This window comes from Chiloscyllium plagiosum, unplaced genomic scaffold, assembly GCF_037043375.1.
Source record: "Chiloscyllium plagiosum isolate Xiang-an unplaced genomic scaffold, Cpla_swu_hap1 HiC_scaffold_5, whole genome shotgun sequence".
NCBI lineage: Eukaryota > Metazoa > Chordata > Chondrichthyes > Orectolobiformes > Hemiscylliidae > Chiloscyllium > Chiloscyllium plagiosum.
Window position 1 is genome coordinate 92,615,106 of NW_028270143.1, and position 17,263 is coordinate 92,632,368.

General features: G+C 41.4%; 1 protein-coding gene across 4 annotated transcripts in view; it reads left to right on the forward strand.

Annotated features, from left to right (window-relative positions):
- Positions 1–17,263, forward strand: part of waca (WW domain containing adaptor with coiled-coil a) — a 147,624-nt gene that overhangs the window by 105,905 nt on the left and 24,456 nt on the right. For all 4 annotated transcript variants that reach the window (XM_043690496.2, XM_043690498.2, XM_043690499.2 and 1 more), the window contains 2 exons: positions 383–498; positions 12,745–12,922. In XM_043690496.2, the coding sequence (XP_043546431.1) occupies positions 383–498; positions 12,745–12,922 (294 nt within the window). The remainder of the gene's footprint in view (positions 1–382; positions 499–12,744; positions 12,923–17,263) is intronic.

Here is a 17,263-nt window from a genome sequence, read left to right on the forward strand (position 1 = left end):
GCCTGGAATAAGAAACTAATCCTAGGCCATTGAGGACAGGTCAGGGTGGGAAGGCACCTGGTCTGTTTAGACTGGTTGTGTTAAACAAGTCCAAGCCCATGAATTCCAGTTCACGTTTAAGCTATGACTTTGGAAAAAATGATTTACATTGCACATCTGCAATATTTACTGAAGTCGTCATAGACTTGACTAATGTGATTTCTAATAAATACATGCTTTATGCGTTTTGACCTGTTTTAACTATGTACTGAAATAGCACTGGTTTGCAGACCGTGCTTTGGGGGTCTCTGAAAATCAGTGTTAAACAACTGAAAATGGTGTTAGTTAAAAGCTATGTATTTGAGTCAGAGGTGAGAGTTTGTCTTTGCTTTTCTCTCCGTAGTCCAGTATTTCAGTTGTGAAACAAGGACCAGCACAGCAGCAAGTATCACAGCAATCTGCAACTGCTGACAAACACGGGCATGAGCCAGAATCCCCTCGTAATGTTCAACGTTCAAGGTAAGGATATCTTGCTGTAGTTGTGGGTCAGTGTTGTGTTATGAATTTAGTTTTGTTTTTGCTTCAAATAAGCAACCCACTTTGTATCATTCTCTTGCTTTTTCTCTTGAACTGCATGATGTTCCTTTTCAAGTAGCCTTCAAATATAATTGAACCACATTGGCTGAATGCTTAAATCTATTGTGGTACAAATTGAACAGAATTGTCTACGGGAATAACTTTTGGCCAAAGGCATTTTGTAATTTGTTCACAGCACATGGGTGTTGCTGGCTGGAGTACCAGTTATTGCACTTGAGAAGATGATGGTGACCCATCACTTTGGATTACAGAAGTCTGTGTGATACATAAAGTATGTGTTCCCAGTGAGAGTTTACTTTAGGAGTTCCAGGATTTTCGCCCTTAGCTTGAAAACACAGGTGCTTATGTTTGCCTGTATGGGTTGTTGTTGTCTTTTGTAGGAAATTCCTGAAGAAGGGCTAATGCCCGAAACGTCGATTCTCCTGTTCCCTGGATGCTGCCTGACCTGCTGCGCTTCTCCAGCAACACATTTCCATCTCTGATCTCCAGCATCTGCAGACCTCATTTTCTCTTCTTAGGAAATTTATGCTGTGGTTTGGAAAGTGTTGTTAAAGAAACCTTGAATTGCTGCAGTGCACCTCAAGGATCGTATATGCTGCAGCCAACATATACTCGTGTTGGGAGGGAGTGAATGTTTAAGATAGAGCAACAGGTTGCCTCTGAATCTGGCTGCTTTGTAATGGATCTCATGTAACTGTGAATATTGTTGGAGATGCATGTATCCCAGTAATTGGACAATGTTTGATCACACACTTAACTTGTGTATTTGTAGATAGATGATAGACAGGCTTCAGTGTGTCCAATGAGTTAGTTACTGCAGAATCCTCAGCCTCTAACATGCTCTTCAAAACTTAGACTGATCCAGCCTAATAAATATTAATTTCTTGATGGTGGTAATCCTTAGGATGTTGTTGATTGGTGCATTCAACATTGTTCATGCCATTGAATGTCAATGGAATGTGATTAGGCAGTTCTTTTGTTTGATATGCACTTGTGTGGTGTAGATGTTACTTGGTACTTTGTTGCTCAAACCTGAATTATATTCTGATCTCATTGAACAGGGATGCAGACTGCTTCATTTTGTGATTAGCAATGAATGTTGTGCAATCATCAGCAAGGACGTCTGATTTCAACTTGGAAGAACGCTTATGAACGAAACAGCTGTGTGTGGTTGGGCCAAGGTCAAATCCAAGAACCTCTTGCAGTAATGTGTTTAGACTGAGATGATTGGCCTCCAGTAGCCACAACCATTTTCCTTTATGTTGTGTATGATTCCGACCAGTGGAGATTTGTCACACTTTCATATTACTCCAGTCTTTCAGTCAAATACTACCCTGATGTGCCAGGCATTTGGTCTTACTTTGCTTTTGGAATTCAACTACGTTAGCTCCTTTTGATCTGAACCAAGCCCTGATGATAGCTAGGGCCAATTGGACCTTTTGAAACCCAAAATAAATATTGGTGCGCAAGTCATTGCTCTTATAGTCATAGAGCTGTACAGCGTGAAAACAGACCCTTCGGTTGAACTCCTCCATGTTGACCAGATATCTTCAATAAATCTAGTCCCATTTGCAGAATTTAGCCCATACCCCTCTAAACATTTGCTATCTATATACCCATCCAGATGCCTTTTAAATGTTATGATTGTACCAATCTCCACCACTTCCTCTGGCAGCTCATTCCACATATGCACCACCCTCATGAAAAAGTTGCCCCTTATGCCCCTTCTTAAATCTTCCCCTCTTACCTTAAACCTATGCCCACTAGTTTTGGATGGCTCCAACTCCGAAAACACCTTGTCTACTTACCCTATCTGTGGCCCTCATGACTTTATAAACCTCCATAACGTCACCCTCTCCGCCTTTGCTGGTTCAGGGAAAATAGCCCCAGCCTATTCAGCCTCTCTACAGCTCAAACCATCCAACTCTGGCAACATCTTTGTAAATCTTTTCTGAATGCTTTCACGTTTCACAACATCCATCCTGTAGCAAGGAGACCAGAATTGTATGCCGTGTTCCAAAAGTGGCCGAACCTATATTCTGTCCAGCTGCAACATGACCTCCCAACTCCCATTCTCAATGCACTGACCAATAAAGGAAAGCATACCAAATCCTGCCTTCACTATCTTGTCTATCTGCAACTCCACTTTGAAGGAGCTATGAACCGGCACTCCAAGGTCTCTTTGTTCAGCAACCTCCCGAGGACTTCACTCCGAAGTGTTGCCCTGATTTGCCTTCCCAAAATGCAACACTCATATTTATGTAAATTAAACCCTGTGTGCTCTTTGTTACCATTACTGAAGATGGCTTCAATTACATCTGATAGAGAGCTGACTGGAGTGATAATAGGTCAGATCAAATCCATCCTGTTCGTCAGTGATTCTGTCTGGATCATTTGGACCTCTTCTAGGGCAGGTGGAACCTGGTATAAAAAGAACCTAAACTGGAGGGGACAATAATACCTTTGTGGGGAGGTTTGTTAGTACCACTTGCGAGGGGGTTTAAACTAGTATGGCAGGCAGCAGGTCAGCATATGAGGAGAGGTAGAACTTGATGAATAAGCAAGGGTTGTTTAGACAACAGAATCGGGCTACAGAAGTGTACTGAGTGAGACAGGAAAGAGAAATAGTAAGGTTAGAGTACGCAGTCAAAATTAGAGTCGTTCATACAAATGCACAGACTGGAAGGCACAATTCAAATTGGAAGCTATGCCTTGGGTCAGGGGTCAGTCATGAGCGTACATCGTTTTAGGTTAAGGGGCTGGAGATTTAGATGGGATTTGAGACAAAACATTTTCACGCAACGGGTGGTGCAAATCCGGAATTCATTGCTCGAGAAGGTAGTGGAGGCCGGAAATCTTACAACCTTTTAAAAAATATTTGGATGAGCACTTGAAATATCATGGCATTCAAGATTATGGGACAAGTGCAGGAAATTTGGATTGGCGCACCATTAGTTGTAGCTATGTTGATGCAGACTTGGTTGACCAAAGCCCTTTTTCTGCATTCTGACACACTATAGTAGCCATTACAGAGACACAGCTGCAGGATGATCAGGACTGGGAACTAAATGTACTAGGTTATGAGGTTTACAGGAGGGATAGAGAAAACAGCAGAGGGGATGGAATCGCATTATTGATTGGAAACACCGGTGAGGGAAGAGATAATAAGGGGAAAGCACATAGAGAGCTTGTAGGTAGAACTGAGAAATGGTAAAGGAATTAAACTCCCATAGGTGTCTTTTATAGACCAGTTCATAGCAGCTCTGCAGTACTAGATTGTATAAATGTTGAAATTAGGCAACTATGTAGCAAAGGCAGAGTAGTACTAATGGATCTTTCTATTCTTAACATAGACTGGGAGAGACAGACAAACACCTACCTGGAAGATTGTGTCTGCGATATGGCAATATGTTTTTGATGTGACGGGGGCAAACAATTTTGGATCAAGTAATGAGCAATTACTTTGATTTCAATAGTGACGTAATTCATGAGTATTTGTGAAACAGTGATCATAACATAATCAAGTTTCATGTATTGTTTGTATGAGGTAAGGAAAGATGGGATATTAGAATTTTGGTATTAGGCAAAAATTGTTCAGGGTAAACTGGGAACTTCTGCTAATCAGTAAAATAACTGCGGAACATTGGAGGGTGATAAAGAAACAGTTAATGTCATTCAGAAGCAGTATGTACCCATGAGAAGGAAAATTTCTACCTCGGATCAGCCATGGACGTCTCAGGAGGTAAGGGACAGCATAAAATGAAAAGAAAAGTTGATAAAAACATAAAGGACAGTATAGATCCCACAGAATGAGACAAATACAAACAACAACAAAGGTCCACAAAGCAGCTTATAAGAGCTACTGAAAAGGATTCTGAAAGGAAACTTGCAAGGGTCAAAAAAGACGAGAAGAGATTTTTGAGTTCTGTAAACAAAGTGGTTAGTTAAGAGCACTGTTGGTGTAGATTTTTTTTTAGATTACTTACAGTGTGGAAACAGGCCCTTCGGCCCAACAAGTCCACACCGACCCGCCGAAGCGTAACCCACCCATACCCCTACATTTACCCCTTACCTAACGCTACGGGCAATTTAGCATGGCCAATTCACCTGACCTGCACATCTTTGGACTGTGGGAGGAAACCGGAGCACCCGGAGGAAACCCACGCAGACACGGGGAGAACGTGCAAACTCCACACAGTCAGTCACCTGAGGCGGGAATTGAACCCGGGTCTCTGGCGCTGCGAGGCAGCAGTGCTAACCACTGTACCACCGTGCCTCGTGTACATGGCAGACATGCTGAGTGATTATCTTGCTTCAGTATTCAAAGCAGAAAAAGAGGATAACTTGTCAGAATACATAAAAAGTGAATAGAGGATTGGGGATCGAATCTTAATAAAAATCATTTGAAGTAAATCTTCAATAATGGGGAAATGAATGGAACTGAAGAGTGACATGTTCCCAAGACCTGATGGTTTCCATCCATAGGTGTTAAAGGAGGTAGGAGAGCACAGTGCTGACACCCTAACTATCATCATTCAAAGTTCCTGGGATTCAGGAGTTCTCCCTCTGGATTGAAAAATTTGCTCATATTACTCTGCCCATTTAAGAAGGGTGGCAGAAGGAAATTAAAATTACAGACCAGATAGCCGAAGATGTGTGATGGAAAAATGTTGGCTGCTATAATCAAGGATAGAGTAACTGATCACCTCAGACTTTCAATTAATCCGGATGTGGTAGAGGCTGGTACAATTGCAACATTTAAGAGGCATTTGGATGGATGTATGAATAGGAAGGGTTTGGAGGGATATGGGCCGGGTGCTGGCGGGTGGGACGAGATTGGGTTGGGATATCTAGCCGGCATGGGCAGGTTGGACCGAAGGGTCTGTTTCTATGCTGTACATCTCTATGACTCTATGGAGGGTATGTAATGTCTGACAAACCTCAGTTTTTTGAAGAGATGACAAATAAGTCAATTCATGTTGTTCATGCAGACTTCCAGAAGGTCTTTGCTCAAGTCCCATTCACGAACCTAATAGCTAAGGTGGAAGCCCATGGGATTGAGGGCAAATTAAGGGACATGGATAGGAAATTGGTTGAGTCACAGGAAGCACAGAGGTGGAACAATGAGTAAGCACTGAAGTTGGCAGGATGTGACCGGTGCTGGTGTCCTGTCGGGATTTGTGTGGGATTTTAATTATTCACGATATCCATTAACAATTTGAATAGTTGCATAAAAATTAAAATATCCAAATTTGCTGGTAATGTAAAATTGGGCAACATTGTCGACAGAGTATCAAGGGATATGGGCCCAAGGCAGACATATGACATTAGGCACTAAAAGAAAAGTCCTGAAGAAGGATCACTAGACCTGAAATGTTAATTCTGATTCTCTCCACAGATGGTACCAGACCTGCTGAGATTTTCCACCAATTTCTGTTTGTGTATGAAGTTAGGCCACAGAGTAGCTATAATGTGAATTGAATTGAATTGAATTGAATGAGCTTTGTTACCTCATATACTTAAATGAGTACAGTGAAAAGTGTATGTCAATACTTATAGCACCATCTTGGGTACAAAGGTACCTAGGAACAACTTTTTTACTTACAATATCTTAGAAAATAGAGAAATAAAATGTCCAGCATTGCAGAAATAAATGTCCAGAACAGTAGAGTTGGCTTGAGGGTCTAAATGGCTTATGCCAATTCCTATTGTGGGCAGCACATAGCTGGGAGAAAGTGAGGACTGCAGATGCTGGAGATCAGAGCTGAAAAATGTGTTGCTGGAAAAGCGCAGCAGGTCAGGCAGCATCCAAGGAGCAGGAGAATCGACGTTTCGGGCATAAGCCCTTGGGCTTATGCCCGAAACGTCGATTCTCCTGCTCCTTGGATGCTGTCTGACCTGCTGCGCTTTTCCAGCAAACACATTTTTCAGCACATAGCTGGGAATTTTTTCTTGGATTGATGCTAATATGGCAGCTCTACTGAAATTGCTTGGCTGTTGAGGCAGCTAATTGTGGAGTGTAAGACCTCACTGCTGCGACAAAGATTTTATTGTGACCCATAGCCTTTGTTGTATCTGTTCTGCTCATCTGTTTCTTGGTAAGAAATGGTAAGAGTCTGTTAGGTTAAAAACTAATTTATGCGTTGTTTGGGATGTTGAGAGGAAGCCACAATGGTTCATCGCCTGAGCACTTGCAGGATCTTAACCCTATCTTTTTCATTCAAGCTGAGACCTGGCATCATTGAGAATGGCCATTTCCATGGCTACAACTCTTTCTGCAATTTAGAGATTTTGTGATTCTGAAGGACATTGCTGATGGGCTGGGTCTGCTGGACGTGTAAGCAGAAAACGCAATTTATCTCATTGGTGACAGTCTGTCTTCTGTAGATGCTTCTGTCCATTATACTATTAGTAAGAGTGACTATCCGTCCTTGTGAAGATGTAATCATGCCTTTCACATTGAAAATACATTGTATTGTGTTGTGTGGCATTATCACAGAGCTAAATGCAATAGGCTTTGAACAGATCTCGCAATTAAAGCCTGGGCGTTCGTGAGACATCATGAGCCATCAGCAGCACAAGATTGGTACAGCAACACAATTGTTCTATCATTACAATTATGCCAGGTTCAATCTTCGTTCAGTGAAGTGTGCAGGAGGAAATTCCACGAGCAGCGTGAGGTGTCAGCCTGATGGAACGATAAAACAGGGCTACTTGTGTACCACACAGCATAAGCAACAAGTGAAAGACACAGTTAAGCATTCCAGAGCCAATAGATCAGATTTGCCATGTCTGGTCATGAATGCTGATGGACAGTTCAACAACTCACTGCAGAACTCCACAAAGGTCCCTAACATCAGTGATGGGGGAGGCCAGCACATCATTTAAGTACTTAGCAACAATCTTTAGTCAAAGGTGCAGTCTGACTATCCATCTCTGCCTCCTCCACAGATGTCAGTCTTCAGCCAATTTGATTCACTCCACATGATGTCTGGGAACACTGGGTACTGCAAAAACCGTGAGCTCTGACAGCATTCTGGTTACTGTACTGAAGATATGCGCTTCAGAACTTGCTGGGCCCCTAGCCAAACTGTTCCAGTGCAGCTCCAATGTTTATATTTGCCCAACATCTGGGAAATTGCCAACATACGTCTTGTGTACAAAAAGCAGGACAGATCAAACATGGCCAGTTACCTCCCCATCAATCTTAGTCATACAGAGTGGAAATAGACCCTTGAGTCCAACCAGTCCATGCCGACCATATTCCCAAACTAAATTAATGCCACCCTGATTTGGCCCATATCTCTCCCAGCCTTTCCTACTCATGAAGTTATCAAAATGCATCCACCACTTTGTCTGAAAGTTCATTCCACACATGAACCACTGTGTTTTAAATAAAAAACGTTGCCCCTCGCATCCTGTTTAAATCTTTCTCCTCTCACCTTTAAAAATGTGCCCCCCTAGTTTTGAACTCTTGCCACCCAAGGGAAAGGACCCTTGTCATTAACCAGATTTATGTCCCTAATGATTTTACAAACCTCAATAAGGTCACCCCTCAACCTCTTGCACTTCAGTGAGAATGGTCCTAGCCTTTCCAGTCTATTTTTATTTCTCAAACCCTTCATTCCCGGCAGCATCTTGTTAAATCTTTTCTGAACCCTATCCAGCTTAATAATATCCTTCCGATAACAGGGCAACCAGAACTGCTGTATAACCTCAACATAATATCCACACTCCTGAACCCAAAGGTCTGAGAAATGAAGGCAAACATGCAAAATAGTTTAACCACCCTGTCGACCTGTGGTGCAAATTTCAAAGAATTATCTACTTGAAGCCCCCGAGTCTATGTTTTACAACACTAGCCAGGGCCCTGCTCTTAATTGTGTAAGTCCCACCTTTGTTTGTTTTCCCACAATGCAATATGTCGTATTTATCCAAATTAAGCTCCGTCGTCTCACCACAGCCCATTGAACCAATTGATCAGGATCTATTTGTAATCTTAGAAAAGCTTCTTCACTGTCCACTGTACCATCAATTTTGGTGTCATCTGCAAATTTACTAAGCATGCCTCCGATATTCTTATCCAAATCATTTATATAAAAATGACAAGCAAATGTTGGCCCAGCACCTATCCTATGTGGAAGACCACTGGTCACAGGCCTCCAGTCTAAAAAACAACCCACCACCACTACCACTACCCTCTGTCTCCTCCCATTAAGCCAATTCTGTATCCAGTTGGTGAGCTCACCCCGAATCCCATATGATCTAACTTTACTCATCAGCCTCTTATTTCGAACCTTTTCAAAGGCTTTGCTAAAGTCCAAGTAAACAATGTCTTGTCCATATCAAATCTTTTTTGGTTACTCCATTAAAAAACTCAATCGAGTTTGTGAGGCATGATTTCCCTCGCGCAAAACTATGCTGACTGTCTCTAATCAGTCCTTGCTTCTCCAAATGCATGTAAATCCTGTCTTTCAGAATCGCCTCCTATAACTCGTGTAACACTGATATCAGGCTCAAGGGTCTTAGTTTCCAGGCTTCCTCTTACAGCCTTTCTTCAACAATGCCACATTGTTAGCCACCCTCTAGTTCTCTAGTACGCTGGTAGAAATATTTCTGCTCTGGATCCTGCAATTTCCTCCCTGACTTTCCACCATGTCCTGGGATGCACTTGATCAGATCATTTTTTTTGTTTTTTAAGACCTCCAGCACTTCCTTTTTTGAAATGTGAACTATTTTCAAAACATTGATATTAATTCCCTGTGTTTTCTAGCCTCCCATTTCTTTCTCAACAGTAAAAACTGATGTGAAATATTAATTTAGTATCTCTCCCATCTCCTGAGGTTCAGCACGAAAACTACTTCATTGATCTTTAAGGGGTCCTACTCTCTCTAGCTGCACTGTTGATGTATTTGTTGAATCTTTTTGCATTATCTTTAACCTTATCTGCCAAGGCTATCTTGTTTCCCCTCTGTGTTCCTGATTTCCTCTTTAAGAATGCCGCTACACTCTTTATACCCTTGAGGAAATTCAGTTGATCTCAATTATATGTATCTAATACATGATTCTTTTTCATTTTTGATTGAAACCTCAACATCTTTCTTCTTCCATTGTTTCCTAATCCTACCATCCTTTCCTTTCACTCCAGCAGAAACAACATGCCTCTGAACTCTCATTATCACACTTCAGAAGGTCTCCCATTTGTCAGGCGTCCCTTTACCCGCAATCAGTCTACTGCAATTAACTTTTGAAAATTCTTCTTTCATATCCTGAAAATTTACTTTGCTCCATTTAAGAACTTGAACTTCTTTGTAAAACATATCCTTTTCCATAACTGTTGCAAAGTTTAGTTTTGACCATCAGTAAAGTGATTGAAAGTGCTATTAACAGTGTTATCAAGCAGTAATTGCTTCACATGATAGCCAGTTCGAGTTCTGCTTCGGCCACTTGGCCCATACGCTCATTGCAGCGTTGGTTCAGATGTGGACAAAATAACCAGAACGAGAAGTGAGTGCCTTTGACATCAAGGCAGCACTTGACATAGTTTGGTATTAAGGACAGCAAACGTGGCATCCATGTAAGTTTGGGGAGGGAAGGGGCGGGTGTTGGAGGTGGTGGGGGGAGTGAAACTCTGCTGGTTCGAGTCCACACCTGGCACCAAACAAGATGTTTGTTATTGTTGGAGGTCAGTCATCTGGACATTTCAGCAGACGTTCCTCATTATAGTATCCTTTGCCAACCTTCAATGAAAAGCTGCTTCATCAATTAACTTTCCTCTGCCATAGGGTCAGAAGTGGTGAGTTTCTGTGATGATTGCACAATGTTCAACATTATTCACAACTCTGATGCAGAAGCAGTCCAAGTCCAACTGTAGCAAGACCTAGACAATATCCAGGCTTAGGCTACAAGTGAACAGTACGATTTGCACCGCACAAATGCCAGGAAATAATCATCACCATCAGAGAATCTAACCACAGTCCCTTGAAAATCAATGGTGTTGGCATTACTGTATGCCTCACCAGCAACATAGTAGGGATTATGATTGAACAAACTCAACTGAATTTGCCGTATGACTATAGTGGCTACAAAAGCAGGACAGAAGCTAGGAATTTGATGCAAGTAACTCTCCCCCTGACTCTACAAAGTCTGCCCACCATGAACAAGGCATAAATGAGGCTTTTGATGAAACACTCACTACTTGCCTGGATGAATACAGCTCCAACAGCACTCAAGACATCTGACACCATCCAGGACAAAGCAATCCACTTCCACAAACATTCATTCACTCCAGCACCAATGCTCGTTAGCAACAGTGTATAGCATCGACAGGATGCACTGCAGAAATTCACCAAGCATTCTCTGACAGCATCTTCCAAATCCGTGACCACTATAATCTGGAAGGACATGGGTAACACATACATGAGAGCACCACCATCTTCAAGCTCCCCATGAAAGTTTCTCATTCAGCAAATACTTCTAGACAGAGTTTTCCCAGTACTTTTTAAAATTAATATTTTCAGCATTCATAGTATTTACTTTCATCCATTGGGAGATCTGTGCACCCTGCAGAGGGTCTGATCTGTTAAACGTGTGCTGTTTTGATCCCTTGCATTACTTGTGTCATTTTGAATTCTTTACATTCCTGTGAATGCTCTGAGCACCTTGATTGCACTAAAGAGAATAGCTAAAGTGAGTGTTGATCCCTTGGAGGATGAGACTGGGGAATTGGCAGTGGTGAGCACAGAAATGGTAAAGTCACTAAATCAGTTTGCTTTGGTTTTTATGATGGAGGAAACTATTAGCATCGCAATACTAACAAATAATGTAGAGGTTATTGAATGTGAAGGCCTCTGCACAATCATCACTAGGGAAAATGCACTGAGAAAGCTACTGGGATTGAAAGCAGACATGTTCCCAGGGCCTGATGGCAAACATCTTGGGGTCTTAAATTAAAGTGACAGCAGAGGTAGTGGATCCATTGGTTCCAGTATTCCAAAATTTCCTGAATGTAGTAAAGGTTCCAATGGATTGGAAAAATGCGAATATAATGACCTTAATTCAAAAAGGGAGAGAACCAGAAACCAGGCCAGTTTAGATTACATTACATTACAGTGTGGAAACAGGCCCTTGGCCCAACAAGTTCACACCGACCCGCCGAAGCGCAACCCACCCATACCCCTACATTTACCCCTTACCTAACACTACGGGCAATTTAGCATGGCCAATTCACCTGACCTGCACATCCTTGGACTGTGGGAGGAAACCGGAGCACCCGGAGGAAACCCACGCAGACACAGGGAGAACGTGCAAACTCCACACAGTCAGTCGCCTGAGGCGGGAATTGAACCCGGGTCTCAAGCGCTGTGAGGCAGCAGTGCTAACCATTGAACCACCGTGCCGCCCACTAATTTAATTTGTTGGGAAATTGTTAGAATGCATTATTAAGGAAATATCGACAAAACATTGAGAAAGTCAAAATACAATCTTATGTGGTTTTATGAAGAATAAATCATGTTTGACTAATTTGCTAGAGTTTTTTGAAGATGCAGCAAGTAGTATTGATAATGGGGATCCTGGCGATGTACAATGTCTGGATTTCCAGAAGGCATTTGATAAGGTACTGCAGAAAAGCTGTGGGGCGCCATACAAAGATCCCATGATCAGCAATGTGGTAAAGACAATGTATATGGTGTAAACTGATAAATAAGGTCAGGACAACACAAGCATCTTCCCTTGAAGATGTGCTGTTTTATCTTTACATGACCCGAAAAGACAAATGCGTTTAATGTCTTCTTTGTCATTGGTGCTGGAGTAATAATCGGTTTAGGAGATGACTTCTTTAAGACTCTAGCCTTGGAAGAGGGAGTTAAACGTTTTTCTGGCGTATGTGGGCTACCATTGAGCCCTGGCATTAACATTTTCTTTGTGTTCTCTTTGAAGATTGCAAGTGCAAATATTGGATTTACCCTCTGACAGACAATCATTTATATTGTTATGATGTCATACTTTTAAAGGAAAAGGATACTTTTAAAGGATATCATCCGCAAATTTTAATGTGACTAAATTTGGAAGCTAGAATTTGATAATGTGTTCTCAATTTAAATGATATTAAATAATATTTGAAAGTTTTATAAAATTTGTGGACCGTAATTATTAAAACTTTTGCAGCAACCAGAGAAGTCCATCACCAAGTCCAAATCACATTGCAAGTAACAGCGCGTCTTCAGTACCGCCAACAACATCTGCACGTTCGTCGTGTTCATTGACGCCGACACTAGCAGCGCACTTCAATGAAACTCTTATAAAACATGTTCAAGGTTGGCCCGCTGATCATGCAGAAAAGCAAGTAAGTGCATAGCTCTGTTTGTTTTGAATTATATTTATATTGCATTATTAGGAGCTGATTTAAGGATGTTGACATTTTGGAGTTTTGAGATTTCTTTGGTTTCTATTTATTCTGTTCCTTTAATCATTTGTCCTGCTGGCAGGTATTTTCTCAGGATAATTTCAGTTATGTAACCAAGTTGTAGACTAAAATCAATGACTGTATAAATCGCTTTGAGTTGGATTAACCACCTCAGCTGGTAACTAGATTTTCCAATGTCTTATCACAATATGCTGATGTTTTACCTTGGTACTGAAGCATAATTTTTAATTGCAATGGTTTTGGTTTTAGCAACATTATAACTCGGTTGTGCTAAGTACAATAAATTTGGTGGCCGTGCAAATTCAACGTTTTCTTATTTTGTAGTTGCTGAACTGGAGGAAGTGGTATTATGATGTTTCAGTACAGTATTCTTAACAGCCATTCAACTCTGTCAAATTCAGACAGTGAGCATGAGGCAAATGTGATGCTAGTAATGCAGTGAAGTTTTAAAGGTGTCTTTTGCACCTGAAACGTAGGGAACTTTAAAGTCTTCCACCATTGAACAAATTATCCATCTGAAGTTTCCATTAAAAAATATTTACAAATATGCTGAATAAGTTTATAGCTGAAACGACTGTTTTTTGTGATCCCTTGAAATTCAAGGAATGTGGAGCCAAGGCAAAACAATGGAGTTGTCATACAAATCAGGGATGAGTTTGTTGAGGGTTAAATTATTTTTTTTCCTCTTTTGGATCACCAGTTTTGCTAAATGTCTTTTGTCATCAAATTCCAGCTATTTAGCTCTTTCTTGCAAGTCTGGATCAGAACATTAAATGTGAGGTGGTGCACTTGAGCGGGGTAAACAAGGCAATGGAATATATGATGAATGGTAGGACCCGAGGAAGCACCAACGGTCAGTGGTACTTTAAGGTAATGGGACAGGTAAATAAAAGTGGTTAAGAAGTAATAAGTCTTTATTAGCTGAGGCATAGAGTTTAAGAGCAGGGAGCTGATGCTAGAATTGTATAATAAGTTAGTTAGGCACAACTAGGTTGTGTGCACAGTGTAGGAGGGATGTGATTGCACTGCAGAGGGTGCAGAGGAGATTAACCAGAATTTGGCTTGGCTGGAGAGTTTACTGAGCTATATTAAATTCGGGGGCATGGACAGGGTGTATAGGAAGAAATTTTTCTCCATGGTGGAAGTATCACAGACCGGGGCATAGATTTCAGGTAGGTTTAGAGAGGGTGCAAGGAAGATTTTTGTTCACCCACTTGGGAATCTAGAACTCATTACCTATAAAGAGAGGAGAGGCAGAAACCTCATAACATTTAAAAAGTATCCAGATGTGCACTTGCAATGACAAAGTTAAAAATCACACAACACCAGGTTATAGTTCAACAGGTTTATTTGGAAGCACTAGCTTTCTGAGCGCTGCTCCTTCATCAGGTGGTTGTGGAGTATATGATTGTAAGACACGGAATTTGTAGCAAATGTTTACAATGTGATGTAGCTGAAATGATATATTGAAAAATTAGATTAAATTACCTACAGTGTGGAAGCAGGCTCTTCGGCCCAACCAGTCCACACTGACCCTCTGAAGAGTAACCCACCCAGACCCACTTCCCTCTGACTAATGCACCTAATACTATGGGCAATTTCGCATGCCCAATTCACCCAACCTGCACATCTTTGGACTGTGGGAGGAAACCGGAGCACTGACTGTGTGGAGTTTGCATGTTCTCCCCGTGTCTGCGTGGGTTTCCTCCCACAGTCCAAAGATGTGCAGGTCAGATGAATTGGCCATGCTAAATTGCCCGTAGTGTTAGGTAAGGGGTAAATGTAGAGGTATGGGTGGTTGCGCTTCGGCGGGGCTTTGTGGACTTGTTGGGCCGAAGGGCCTGTTTCCACACTGTAAGTAATCTAATCTAATCTTAAAAAAAAACCCGAGGAAACCCACACTGACAGTCGCCAGAGGCTGGAATCGAACCTGGGACCCTGCTGCTATGAGGCAGCAGTGCTAACTCCTGAGCCACCATGCCGCCCCAAAAGATCCAGATTGTTAAGTCTCTCATTTTTTAGAATGATGACGTTGGTTTCAGTTCTTCCTTATGTAAATCGCAAAACTAACTTTAAAAGTGACATTCTCAAGTGAACTTTAACAATTGGTATCATGTCAGCCCAGATAATGTATTGAAGGAGTTTGCTCCCTCTGTGAGGCTGCATGTGCCATAATGCTTGGACTGATTCTGATGTTAAAAAAAAGGATTTGAAGAATCTGACATTAATTCATGCAGTATTTGAGCAAAGTAACATGTAATTCTGCAAATACAACTTCACTCCACAAACTTTTATGTTTGTATGTGAGCGATTGGGGGGGGTATATGACTGTCTGTCTCTGAGAGGGCATTTGGATATGTGAGAGTGTAAAGGGGTTTAAGTGTGTGGGAGTGTATGAGAGAAGGTTCTGCGTGAGTGTGTGTATATGTATGTCCATCCTCATGGGTACTGAACTTGTCTATTAGCCTCTGCACGGCCACTTTTTGTTGTCGCCTGTCCCAAAGTCCGCCTTGGAGGACAGTGTCCCGAAGGTCCGAGGAGGTTGAATGTCCTGGACTGCTGAAGTGTTCCCACCCCTCCACAGGCGCACACATACACATATGAGTTTGTGGGGTGAGTTCGTACTTGCACAATTACATTTTACTCTGCATGTATCCATGTAAGATTCTTTAAATCCGTTTTTTAGATTAAAATAAGTGGCACAATTAAAATTGTGGTACGGACTGTCTCACACAGGGAGCTAACATCTTCAATACATTATCTGGATCGACGTGACACCGGTTGTTAAAGTGCACTTGAGAAAGTAACTTTTTAAAAATTTTGCAATTTACAAATGAAAAAACTGAAACCAACGTGGTCATTCTAAAAGATGAGAGATTTAACAAACAATCCAGGTCTTTTTCAATATATAATTTCAGTTACATCACACTGTAAACTTTTGCTTAAAATTCTGTGTCTTATACTCTTATTCTCCACAATCGTCCGAAAGCTAGTGCTTCCAAATAAACCTGTTGGACTATAACCTGCTGCTGTGTGATTTTTAATTTTGTCCGCCCCAGTCCAACACCGGCATCTCCAAATCATGATTGCAATGACAAGGTATACAAGGGTATGGGGCAAGTGTAGAATTAGAGTAGATAATGGGATTAGAATGGTTAGGTGGTTATTTTATATGACAGGGAGAGCAAGCCAGACCAAATAAGACTTGCAAACACTGGATTGCAAAACACAGTAAAATTAAAATAGCATTCCTCAAAATTTCTGTTGTTCAAAACCAGACCCAAGTTTGCTGAAACAGAAATTAATAACATAACTTTGCTCTACAAAAGTTACAGTAAAGCAGTAAGGTAATTAATGTATATGATTTCAACCTAATCATCTTTGATCATGGCCCTCGAACATGCTCTCAGACAAATACAGATAAGGAGTAAAAGAAGGTAAAAGCTGTAACTGGTCAGTTCACTTAAGCATTTTTGAATGGTTGCTAGCTATCTTCTTGCCCTCCTGAGATAATATTGTTCACAAGCACATAGGACTGGATATCTTAGCTGAATTTCAAAGTCGCCGGTCAATGCAGCTTCCACAGATTTTTCCTCTTGTGTCGCAGACTTGGGTTCTTTGCTCAGAACTTCCAACAGTTTGATAACTGGAGAGCAACGAAAACCTTGTTCAGCAACTTTCACAGCCACGCTGCCTTCTGCCCAAAACACAGAAGAAACCAGTTCAACTTGTGGTTTCCTTTTCAATGTTCTGTGAGATTGGCTGGCCAGCACTACTCTGCCCAAGGTTGATCCATTCTGCATCTAACTAGCTGCCTGTTGTGAGCCTAGAACATCTTGGTATTGAATGTTCTTAAGACCATAATGAACCTTCAGTTATCCTTTCAGGCCAATTCCCATAAGCAAACATTGTTTGTTGTCTCTTCCTTCCTAAAAACAAGCTGCTGCTCTGAGGTCAAATTTTAACTTCAACTCTGTTTCAACTAAAAATCAAGAAAAATGAAATAATGAAGGTATCAACATTTTTGATTGGTGCAGACTTAATGGGCCATTGGGCCTTTTTTCTGTACTGTAGACCTCAATGATTCTATGAAAGCTGTAAGATCTGGAGTAGTGTGATCCTGCTGGAACCCAAGCTGGGTGTTAATGAGCAGGTTGTTAGTTGACAGATGCTGCTTAATGCCATTGTTGCAGACTCATTTTGCTGATTGTATGAATACTCCTGGAGCATTTGTTACTTGGGTGAGCTTTGTCATGCTAT